This window comes from Eucyclogobius newberryi, unplaced genomic scaffold (genome assembly GCF_026437365.1).
Source record: "Eucyclogobius newberryi isolate DKJ021-1_F unplaced genomic scaffold, fEucNew1.0.hap1 SCAF_2, whole genome shotgun sequence".
NCBI lineage: Eukaryota > Metazoa > Chordata > Actinopteri > Gobiiformes > Gobiidae > Eucyclogobius > Eucyclogobius newberryi.
Window position 1 is genome coordinate 24,550,706 of NW_027315834.1, and position 12,797 is coordinate 24,563,502.

General features: G+C 39.4%; 1 protein-coding gene across 1 annotated transcript; it reads left to right on the top strand.

Moving 5' to 3' along the window:
* The first annotated feature begins 1,164 nt into the window (after window positions 1–1,164).
* On the top strand, window positions 1,165–11,911 carry alpk2 (alpha-kinase 2). Its single transcript, XM_072454785.1, has 11 exons — window positions 1,165–1,218; window positions 3,139–4,879; window positions 5,713–7,033; window positions 7,105–7,252; window positions 8,715–8,842; window positions 9,517–9,561; window positions 10,056–10,354; window positions 10,655–10,743; window positions 10,824–11,041; window positions 11,126–11,174; window positions 11,243–11,911. The coding sequence occupies exons 2-11, from the start codon at window positions 3,206–3,208 to the stop codon at window positions 11,448–11,450; spliced, it is 4,179 nt and encodes a 1,392-aa protein (XP_072310886.1). The 5' UTR covers window positions 1,165–1,218; window positions 3,139–3,205; the 3' UTR covers window positions 11,451–11,911.
* Window positions 11,912–12,797: the final 886 nt, after the last annotated feature.

The following is a 12,797-nucleotide window of genomic DNA, read 5'->3' on the forward strand; positions in this document are numbered from 1 at the left end:
CTACTTTGTACAAACGTAAGTTGAGCAAAAAATAACTGTAGCAAAAAAAGAATATTCTTGACAATGTGTCATCCCATATTGTAATCACCGAACACAAGTTAATATATTTCAATAGTAAGTTAAAGGCTCAATACTCAATACCAATTCTAATACCATGGAACACCAAATTTATTGACCAAATTGTTTAATTCAGAATCATAGATACACAGGCCAATATTTTGTTTTGGTTGACCTGCTGCTTATATAATAAACATAAAGCTTTATGTTAACACTTCAGTGTGAAGAGGGCACTGCTCAGAACTAGACTACACTGCTCTTCTTGTAGTACATTTACATAATTGCAGAAAAAGCTGAATCTGCCCTACATAGCAGAAAAAATCAGCTAAGCATATCTTTTCGGTTTCCCTGATTTTCTAAACAATCGGTATAAGCTATGAAAAACTGTACATTTTATTGTCCATGTGAGGAATTTGTCCCCTGCATTTGTCCCATCCTTCAATGCAGCTGTAGCCTCTGTTCAGGAGCAGAGCCCTGGGGACCCATCTCCAGATCTTGGAGGCAGACTTGGTACCTATTGTGCATGTTTGGGGTTGATGGGTAAAACGGAAGCACCCGGTGGAAACACACCTGAACGTGCAAACTCCACACAGAAATGCAGCGTCTGGCCCGGTCATGCATGTCACCTGTTGGTCTTATATTAGTACTTTTATAACTACTTATGTGATATTTTTTAGATATTAATACTGGTGTTTTATATTTAGAAAACAAACAGATGTCTGTATTTTCAAATGTTTAACATTTAGAGTTTTAGACATTCTGTGTTAATCATTTTGTGTATTAAGTTCTGCCACAGAATAAAAATAACAAATTACTATTACAATGGCAACACAGTATCATATATATTATAAACAAATATTATACATGATACATTATGCAGAAATATGAGTGATTGACCACTTAGTATATTCTGCACAAGATAACTGCAAGCAAAAAACAACTTTGTTAGTTTAAAATGAATATTGTATATAAAGTAGGTCACCCATGTCAATATAGATATTCAGTCTTGAATGCTGAAGATCGGCACGTCTCCAATATCAGGTAACCGACTTTGTACTTGTGGGGGCCAGGTTAAAAATAGTCCCTCACCCCAAGTGTATCCACAGAGCCTCAGCTCATGTTCAAGTCTCATAGGTTCTTCACTTCACCGCAATGAAAAAGGTACGTATGGCTCATGCACAGCTGGAAATCCCCTTCACAGCTACGCAATGATTAGTTATATACATAAGTCATAGGAAAGAATGTATTGTCTTATGTTCTTGGAGTTTTCATAGAAATAGCTTGCTGTTTGGATGTGATAAAAATTGGTTGCAAAGTTTGTTAACGCTGACACACTTACAGTCAGATTCTGAATTGTACTATAGTTTATCTAAAGTGATTTATTGATGTATTGTTTCCTGCTGATGTCTTCAACACCACAAGTCTAATAGTCTCGGGGCTCTTTAGGTAAAAAAAAAGAAGCCCCTGAGATGTGGAGTCTTATCAGTGTTGTGTGACAGAGAATGGAGCTATTTTGGCTCAGTGATACTACTGCATATTTTTGTCTTCTGTGCTGACAGCTTTAGTGTTAGCACAGATTAGATCTAATTCACCAATGAAGCAGACCAACAAAACGGATGTCACGTCCTCAAAAAGACTTAGTTTTGCCACGTACAATTATGTCTTGAGCAACAGGTGCATAGTTCATGCTGTTATTCAAGAGCAATTATATTGGCACAGCTTTAAATGTTCTGTTTTGCAGTTGAAATGCTTGTAGTGTACATGGTAGACTTGTTGTGCGAATCCTATAAACCGGTGTAATCCCTCATTTGTTCAGGAGTGAGCCATGAAACGTTTCTACACTGTCAATCGTGTAGTAAACACACTGCCAGAGGTCTGAGGAGTCAGGCGTCCTTCAGTGCATCAGGAATGTGACCAATGCAGGTCATGGGTGAAGATGTGCTCGTATTTTTCCAGTGTCAGTGCCACAGCTCTTCTGCTTGTGTATCATAGTGTAGATGCAGAACTTCAAATCAATGTCAAACCAAACGTATGTGATCTATGAAATTAAGATGGAAAAATACACGATACTTGTCAGGTATTCAGATATCATATGATTTTTGTAAAAAAAACACAAAAACAAAACATGTTAAAGGCAGTGGCGTACATTCAGAGCAATCAAGACAAGCAGTGATTGGCCAGTAAAATCTCAAGTGACCGTTTGACACAGTTATATATAATATCCCGTTTTCCCCTCACATCTGCTGCTGAAGCTTAGCTGGAAGTCACTGTGTCATTTAATGGCAGCTACAGGCCGCTGGGTTCTTATTTTCGGCACGGTTCAGAGGCACGTTCTCTAACGAGCTTTTACAACCTGAGCAAACAACAGCTTGTTTTAGAGGTCTGCGCATGTGCTCTGAGGACAACACAGACTCAAGCCGCGCTGAATAATGTGGGAATCATGAATGTTTGCAGGTTTTGCCCTGACTGAGCATGTGCAAAGGAGAAGTGAAGTAACAGCAGTGCCAAATTTCAACAAACTGACTTAAGAGAGTTTGTAGCTAAGGCTCTGTTCATTTTTATAATGATTGTTAGATAGTTAGAAATACAGGCATTTAACAACATGGAATGCTAATTGATGAATTGAATTGGTCAGGGAAGTCAGTTTATTTAATCCATTCAGCACTATGTCCAGGTGTGGGAGTTTAGCACAGTAAGATGTTCAAAGCCCACCATTGCATATTAGATTATATTTTTTCACTTTTGTTTTATCCACTAAATATTGTTGAACTCCCCAAGTCTGTTTCCCCATCCATAAAAGTCCCCGTACGCTACTGGTTAAAGGAAAAAACTGATAAATGAAAAGCAATCGTTACAAATGAATCACAATCGTAATCGCTCACCCAGTGCCAATGATTTAAAATTTGTATTTATTTTTATTCGGGCCCAATAGCGTTATACGACAGGACATTCGGCTTTAAACCGCTATACTACGAGCACACACCAGGGACTCTTGCATTTATGATCTAAATTGCTATGTATTTAAAGTGTAAATTATTGTATACGACTGTGTTAAGTTTACTTTTTTTGTCACCATTTCAGGCTCTGAGCTTTAAACTTTGGCTGAAGTGGAAATTTACTTCTGTTTTTTCAAGAGGTCTATGTTCAAATGGAGCTCATATTGTGCACCGATGACCAATCAAAGCCTCAACCACTGTCCACAGCCTCAGCCATTCAAGTACACGATGTCAACCCCGGTTCTCATTTACAACGTCCATCAGAAACAGCTATGTCTGAGAAAGTACCAGGAGATATATCACACGTATTCGGTGCTGAGGAAACTCCTTCACTCTTGCCAGATACCGAATCTCTCTCAATTGAGCAAAATACTGACAGAGCCCAATCAAACACGCCTTTGAATATGTCAGAGAGCTTCATACTTTACTCCCAAACAACAACAACAAATGACAACGCTATGATAGAGTGGGATTGTTGTGATTTGCCACAAGCTGCAGTCCCTCTGGATGGAGCAAATACCAGTGACTCTGTGGTAGCAGCTGCTCTATCCACATCGATGACTAACACACCTGCCACTGTGCCATCTACAGCAGAAACTTTGTCTGTGGAGTTTATGTTTAGTGCCGATGACTGCGATGTTGGTGGTCTATTAAGGTCCTTGTCACATCATTCAGAGGGTTCCGAGAGCGATATAATGCCTGCGCCGCTCTCAGATCTTTACATATTTGAAAGTGAGGCAAAAGATTTTTCCCTGTGCACTGATCCTGGTTTCCAAGATATGAAATGCTCACAGTCCGAGGCATTACCACACACAACAGCAGCAGACATACAGTTTACAACACATCTAGAAGCCAGTGATTCATCTGTGGTGACCAAACATGAGCAGGGCGTGTTAGAAGATCAGATAATAGCTCAGTATGAGTCAGAGGAGCGGGACAGGATGAGTGTAGAAGCACCTGTTGAGGATGCCTGTGATGTGGCACAGGAGAACACTGACGTTATTGGTGTGACAATGAGAAATGATAGTCCTATTGAACTGTGGCTTGATGCTTGCCAGTATTTTGCAGTTGAAAATTCACAGGGTAGAAATTTGAGTGTACCTGTGATACAGGAATCAATGTCCAACAACACAAGTGACTATTCTGTCTCCTCAGATGAGACCCAAAGATCAGGTTACAGTCAAAAGGCCTGTGAAGTGATTGGCTGGTCTTTAGATGACAACAAAAGTTGGGGGGCCCCGGTTGAGAGGTGGTCGTCAGTAGATAGCTGGGCAAGCGCTCTTTCTGACTGGGCAGAGATTATCTCCTCTCCACCTAAAGACCTCACGGCTGCCTTCACAGAGATAGGCGCAGAGATAGATGCTTTGACACAGGCGCTCGCTGAGGTAACCACACAGATTGAAATAGGACAACAAAGTGAGACAGCTAAAGATATCCTCGAGCAGCCCATTATTGGAGTCCAAGACAAGCCTTTGGACTCACACATCAGCAAAGAGAGCTCCATCTTTGCAGAACAAACCTGCTTGACCTGTTGTCTTGGAGGTGAGATCCAAGAAAAAGTAGGTATTGAGCCGATGTGTACAGCAAAAGTGGAACTGTCAGAGGTCACCAGATGTCGTTCTGAGCCCAAGGCGCAATCCATGAGTTCATCTGAGGGCACAACACCAGAATTATACAGTGAAGACAGAGCTTCACTTTCTGTGGTACCCGGGGAAACAGGTCGTCTGGACACAAGAGGTGATTCATTTGAGACAGAAGTGGTTCTGAACATTGTAGAGGACACAGATGTGGAGTTCAAGAAAACATCTAGAAATCTTCTCAATGAGGTAAGGATGGCTTGTGTGCATTCAAATGTGTATGTTTGGAGAAGGTATAATTAACATATGTACGGTACTGCACCTCGACTACTTCTATAATGGCCTTGACACTGCTTATTTCAAGTATCTGTTCCATGGGGCTAAATTAAATGGCCATATTCCCACACAGATGGCAACATGGAAAGAACATCAAGGACTTTTCTCTTCCTGTCCTTGTCGGTGTTGTCATACCTGCAGTCGTATTGATAGACAGTCATGAGACACAAATGTCACTACTCATCTGACCTTAAGCAACGGTCAACATCACATGAGAGCCATTTATGCTTCATCCGAGTCTGATTGTGTTGTGGTTTGGCTCCTGTATCCCAGACGGACAGGTGTGTGTGAAAGGGGAAACAGGAGCGCTTAAGTGAAAACTTCAGATGGACAGAAATGGCATCTAATAATAGCTAGGAGTGCAATGATAATAGCATGCATCCGTGGCGTGTCAGGGTGGAGGGGTGAGAGGAGAGCACAGCTGATGGTTGTAACATGACCCTCTACGACTCTCTCTCTTTTCCAGTGCACCCTTTAACACACCCATTCCCCTTTAAAAACCCAGCAGGTCCACTGGCCAACACACTTTTGTTTCAATAGAAACAATAGAACTACAGATCAAAGCAAACCTTTTTTGCATGTTGGATAAATTATATGGATTAATAGAAGCATGGATGCTTTACTTTGGGGCTTTACACAAAGGTAAGTCTTTAATAAATAAATGTGTTATTGTGTGTTAATATGCTATGATGTTTGTTTTGGAAATGCAATTTTACAGAAACTTAAAGTATACGTTTTTATTCTAGCTCCATAGAGATAACAAGCATGAGGTAAAAGATATCTCTTCGCTGGATATTGACAGAAGTTGTGCCCCACCGGAGACACTCAAGGTCCCTCATCAAGGGAACAACGCACTAGGTTTCAATTTTCTCAGCGCACTCACTCCAGCAAACTTGCACGTGCGCGAAGAGGACACTAACCCTGGTCTGAATGTGCACGCTTTTGCGGACCTTGATGGAGCATGTCAGGTGGAGCCACTGTGGGGGAGGCCTAACTTTATAATGCCCTCAGCTCTTCTCAGTATTGGCTCGTCCCTTGTCACTCAGGCAGCAAGCAGCCATTTGAATGGAGACCAAAAGGCGACTGGATGGGCTCTCAATAGAGACAGTGTTTATGATCCTAATAAAACTTTGGATTGCCAGCCAGAATCGGATGATATTACTGACTTCTCAGACAGTACAGAGGACATTGCTTGCTCAAAGCAAAGTGACACAGAGTCTTCAATTGAACTAAAGTCTGATGAAGTTACACAGTGTTTTTTCAATGAAAGTAAAACTATTTTTGAAGAAAGAAGAGACCTTTTAAATTTGGCAGTGATACCAAATGATCATTTCACAGTCTGTGTAGAAAAACAGGTAGCATGCTTCACTTTGGACTTGTTTGACCCTTTTTTTCCTTTGACTTCAAAAACCCCTGTCGCCAGAATGCCACACAAAACTCACAAGTCCTCCTTGGAGGGCAAAACACGTTCCAAAAAGGACCGGCCGACTGGTCACTCCAATGCTGGGCAAACCTCTAAGAAACAAGATAACCTACGCAATAATGTTGAAGCCGAGCCTTGTACATTCAAAGAAAACATCACAGAAGAACAGGAGACCAGATTGGAGCATAAGGACAGTGTAAATGTAATCGAAACTGCAGTGCTCCCGCAGAAAGAAACTGGCAGACGTCTGAGCAAGAAGAAAAAGAAGCACCCAGGTAAAACTACAGAGTCCCTGACTGAAGTAGAAAATGAGGCACAAATGGAGAAAGCCAGAAGTGATGTTCTTAAAGAGAAACAAGTTACAAAGGGCACTGACCAATCAGAGGCTCCACAGAAAAAGATTGAGAAAGCAGAAACAAAAACAGCACCAAAAGACAAATTGTCCCAAAATAGTGTTAATGATGACTTCATTAAAAAGCGCCGTCTGTCCCAGGATAAGTTTGGAAAATTGGTCAGTTCTCTAGAATCTAAGTTAAACAAAGGAGACACATCAAAAGCAGTGGAAGACAAGGCTGACGTCGGGGCAACCAGGAGGAAAGCGTACAGCGAAGTTGTGAAGCAGAAATGTGTCAAGCCTAAGCAAGGTACCTGCTTTTTTGTCATTCATCACAGGACCTTTTTTCTAACCTAATGATACAAATCTTTTCATTTCCAGATCTTAAGGTTGTGAAGCCCATCCAGGCAGTGTCTGTGAGTGGAGACCCACAGAGCCTTTGTCTCTGGTGTCAGTTTGCAGATGTTCTCACTGACTACACGGTCACATGGAGAAAAGACAGCATTGTTTTGACTGAAATGAAGAGGAGGTATGCTATGTTTGCCTTATTTTACAGATTATCTTTAACTTTCACCATACAAAATGAGTAAACAACAGGACAACGGTTAACAGTTTTCTTTTATGAGTAGTGGGCTTTGGTGGGTATGGTCACATTTTCTTAATTAAGTATTAGAAGACATTGTGCTTAGAGTAGCATTATCACACTGGGAAACTTTTAGTGTTGTTGTGTATGTCACATTTACTAAACGTTGTACTTTTGTAGTTCTTGTACTTGAATAGTACTTTAAAGTAGGGGGGAGACAATATACAAAACCCATAAACATTCTATGAGCCTAGCTCACAATTTTGATTCATAAATACTTCGATTCCCTCCACATTGCCTTTGGGGGTAACTAAAGGTGTCTACTGCTTCAGAGAGTTTGCCCTGTGATTGGCTAAATCCACCTGTCCCTCAAGCAGAGAACGATGGAGGCTGACGAATAGACCCAACAGAATGTTTGAAAATCCGTAATGGAGGAGATGGGAGGCAAAATGAAGTCATACATTTTAGATTACATTAGATCTAAATGTTATAACACATAGTAAGAAACAATTTTGAATTTCCAAAGTAGAAATGTCAGTTTTAGCTTCACTAAAGTATGTAAGGGTAAAGTATGTAATATATCTGCAGATAAAATTTAAAGTATTTGTCCAGAAAAAAACAAAAAATCTGGAATTTGCCGGTGTCAATCGTAATCTCCTATTAAAAAAAACAAACATAATGTTAATTGTAAATGTCTTAAAACCAGACTCTGGGGTCACTTATGTATGTGAGTGGTTTTCATTGCCCCCCCTTGACTGTGGTTAATCCCAGTTTTTCCATTGAAATCCCATCATGTTCCACTTTTGTTCATCATGTTTTGTTAACAAACCTCTAGAAGCTTCTAAATTGAGTTTAGGATCGTGTCGGTTAACATAATGTTAGTAAACCGATGGAGATTTTGAGACGCTAAATACAACCTTAGCATTCATTCAAAGGTGTCCTGACTCCTGCAGTGAGATAAATGTATTGAATAGTAGTGATCCAGCAGTTTATCAGGGGGTTTTACACTTCTTTGTTTACTTTTTAAGTCTTGTTTTGGCCAATGTATCTCTATGGACATTTTGTAAAAAAAATGCTGGAATATTTTGTTAATAACGGTTGTTATTTCACACTCCTGAGTTTAGTAGGAGTAGTTGGTAGGAAACTGTGTTTAATATTGACTTGCATTAAACAGAGAACCACTGAATCACCAAAACAGTTCATCATCACAAAGATTAGATCACAGATGCATTTTTTATCGCCATATGACACAGCCCCATTTAGAAGTAATGTTACTCTTAAATCACACATTTTGGTGACCTATAACACAGCTCAGGCTGTATGTCTTCAAACATTCTTGTATAAATACTATGTAAAACATTAGAGAGCTCAGTAATTCCTTTTTGACACATTTTACCTGTTTTTGAAGTGCAGGGGATGAGAGCAGAGTATCACTGAACATCTCCAATGCTTCCCACAAAGACTTGGGAAAGTACCAGTGTGAACTCAAAAACGCACATGGAAAGGTCACCCTGGACTTCCTGCTCACCTATGAGTGTAAGTAGCACACAATTAATGCCATATTACTGTTGTCTAACATTTCAAACTCTCTTAATTCTCAATATCAATTTCAATACCACAATGATAATTCAAAATGCTTTTTTTTTTGACAATATAGAATGATATTTTCAACACTGAATTATAATACTTCATTTGTTATCACATTGGTTTGAAATAGTTCTGATAAAGCTCAAGACCATTCCAAAACTGTTCAGGAAAGGATAACATGTGTCCCCTTAAAGCTGTGGTTCCTGCTTTACGCACTGCAAAACTGGAAGCATTTTCTCATCCATGTAACTCATTCTAAAAAAACCTTTAAAAAACGGCTTTTTTCTGAGTCAGATGGCAACATGAAACTGGGGGGGACCATCCAAGCACAGCCAATCAGAGCGCTGCTTCAGCTCTTGCGCCAGAGACATAAAACACTTTATGATTAGATGCGGGGAATGCACAGTGGTCTATTTTTGTCAGAAAGTGCTGCTTTTAAACTCTTTGGTGGAGAACACAGTTTACTCATTTACAAAAATGGTAGATACCCCAGCTTTAATGTGATTTTCTTTTTTGGTATTGACACAAATTAATATTTAGTTTCAATTCTAGTTTTAGGATAAATTAGTATCTGATTTTTGATACTTTTAATACATATTGAAATAATGCATGTTTCTTAACAGTGCTCAGTGAGGTTGTCGTCCCAACAACTCCTAAAACTACTCCTGGTAAGTCTAATCACTTATCAAAAATACATTGCCTGATCAAAAACACATTTCCCACAGAAAAAAGGGTCACTCTCCCTAATATTTGGTAGGGCTGCCTTTAGCTTTAATAGCAGCACACATTCTCTATGGCTTAGTTCCAATAAGCTTCTGCGACAATAGAGAGAGAGTGACACTGCACAAAACACTCTCAGGTTCAGATCTGTAGTACATTAGTTTCTGCTTCTCCTTAGATGTTTTCTCTGCTTTATGCAAATGATGTGACCCTTCTCAAACACAGACATCTTTCCATGACCACGGGATTTGTCCCTCCACATGGATGTTTCAGAAATGCCACTCACTGCATCAGTTGGGTTTAAATACCGTGTTGTAGCTGTAAGACCATCACCTGCAGCAGTTAGCAGCAGGAAACTTGTAGCTAGTAGTTTTTTGTGTAAATTGTCTGCAAACGTACCACTTCTTCTCTGACATGTCTGAGTGATGTCCATTATCTCCAGCTGCTGAGGTCGAGGCGGGCCATGAAGAGGAGAGTATTTCCTGCTCCAGACTCATGTTCAAAGAGGACTTTCTGGCTGACCAGTACTTTGGGGAGAGTCAGAGTGCAAACGTCGTGACAGAAAAGGTCCACTTCGGCGAGGGCATGCACCGGCGGGCCTTCAGGACGACTCTGCAGGAGGGACAGATCCCCCTGCTCGTGCCCGGACACGCCTGTGTGCTCAAGGTGCACAACGCCATCAGCTATGGCACCAAGAACAACGATGAGCTGGTGCAGAAAAACTTCAATCTAGCCGTGGAGGTAGGGCTTTTATTGGCTGTTTTGTGGATTATAATATTATATGGATGTATCATTTTACAACATTTAAAAAAGCAATATGAATACAATGGTTACTAGTTTGAAATATCAATGTTACCGCGTAAAATCACTTCGGTTTACTTCTGGTTTGAAGCTAGCGTTAGCAAACCACGTGACCACTTGTTTTTGTGTCAAAAAACAACAAAACACACACACACAATGTATTTTTTCTGTTCAGTTTATTTTATGGATTTATTGCATTTTATTTGATGTATTTTATCAACACTGCCTCTCTGGTTGCAGGAGTGTCAAGTGCAGAACACTGCCAGGAAGTACATCAAGGCGTACACTGCTGAGGCCCAGTCCTTTGAGGCCTTTGGACCAGTTCCACAGTAAGAACCAGTGGTCGATACTTTGCTGTTGATTGTAGGAGAAAATCTTTCTAAATCATTGTTTATTTTGGTTTGTAAAGGATAATTCCCATCTACCTGGTCCACCGTCCTTCTAATGACATACCTTATGCTACTCTTGAAGAGGAGCTGTTTGGAGATTTTGTGAAGTATTCTGTAAAGGATGGTAAAGAAATAAACCTAATGAGGAAGGACTCTGAGGCGGGACAGAAATGCTGTGCTTTCCAACATTGGGTTTATCACCACACTGAGGGCAACCTTCTTGTCACTGATATGCAAGGTACCAATAACAATACATCTATATAAATGGTCTTAGTGTAGTAAACAATATATAATAATGCAATCTGTTTAAACTCATTTATAGGTGTTGGTATGAAGCTCACGGATGTTGGAATTGCTACCTGTAAGAAAGGGTAAGCATTTATTTAGATGGTTGTTAAATCAATAAAATACCATTTCTAACATGTTTTTTCTTAAACAGGTACAAGGGTTTCAAAGGAAATTGTGCCACATCTTTTATTGACCAGTTCAAAGCCTTGCATCAATGCAACACATACTGCGAAATCCTGGGACTTAATTCTCTGCAACCAAAGCCTAAAAAGACTGTACCAGCCCCCAAGTTCAAAGCTCAACCTGGTGCTGCCCCCAAGAAGAAGATGTTCGAGCCTTCTTTGAAGGGGAAGTCATAACAGAGCGAGTACGACAAAGACAAAAGACTCTTGATTTCTTAATAATTTGTGTGTTAATGAGTGTTTTTTAACGTTGACTTTCATGAACTTGTAAAAACTGTGACAGATTTAACACTTGAAATTATGTATTTTCCTGTGCATTGATGATAAGGTATTTAAGTGGGCAGTTGAGTTTTATTGCTTTTATACTTCTGTGATGTTTGCAAATGATGGTTCATTAAATTAATGAACCTTTAATAATTGATTGGATAACATGCCTTTAGCTTTGTCTTTTAGGGATGCACTCATTTTTGGTTTTCTCTTCCGCTGATGCTAGAAAAAAACATCGTTGCAGTCATTATAATGGTGCATCCCTATTCTTTTGGTTGCAATGCAACAAATTTGTTTGATTTCTTTATATTTTCTTTAATTGTATTGTCTATTTAATAGGATATATTTTATTTAAATAAGTATTGAAATATCAATATTTTTTTCTTTTTTTTAGCCTTTCTTTTACAGTTGTTAAAACTCTATTTTGGAAGTTGTGTGTATGCCACCACTCACATATGAACATGTTTGTACTATGCACAAATACTCACTGCTGCTTGGATTCTATGCTGCTGTTACATTGTATGATAGAAATGAAAATGTAGAACTTGTTCTACAATCCATACTCCACTTACGTTTAATGTAAAGTAATGTCAAGTGAATATCTGTCTCAATAGCAATTTATTCATGTCTGTATTTAGATGCAATGCAATGTAGCGAACAAAACCATATCTGTATCAAAACAGGGACATTTTATTTTTATTCTTCACAGTAAAAATGTACACATTACTGGCCTATTTCTACAGTAAGAACAGGTGGCAACAACACAGCACATTTCTGTAGGACAAAAACAAATGTGTGCTATATTTGGCATCATCAGGTCGACTGTGACAAGTTTCACCTCCAACAAAAAGTGGGTCACTCCAGAGCACGATCATGCCGCCGTAATATCATTATGCACCATGTTTTTATGTTCAGCTTTACACGTGAAGAGTCCTCGGCACACTTAATTCTCATACACACACACACACACAGGCATACATACATACGTACATACATACGTACATACATACGTACATACATACATACATACATACATACCACAGGCATACATACATACATACATACATACATACACACACACACAGGCATACATACATACATACATACATACATACATACGTACGTACATACATACATACATACATACATACATACATACATACACACACAGGCATACATACATACATACATACATACGTACATACATACGTACATACATACACAGGCATACATACATACATACATACATACATACAT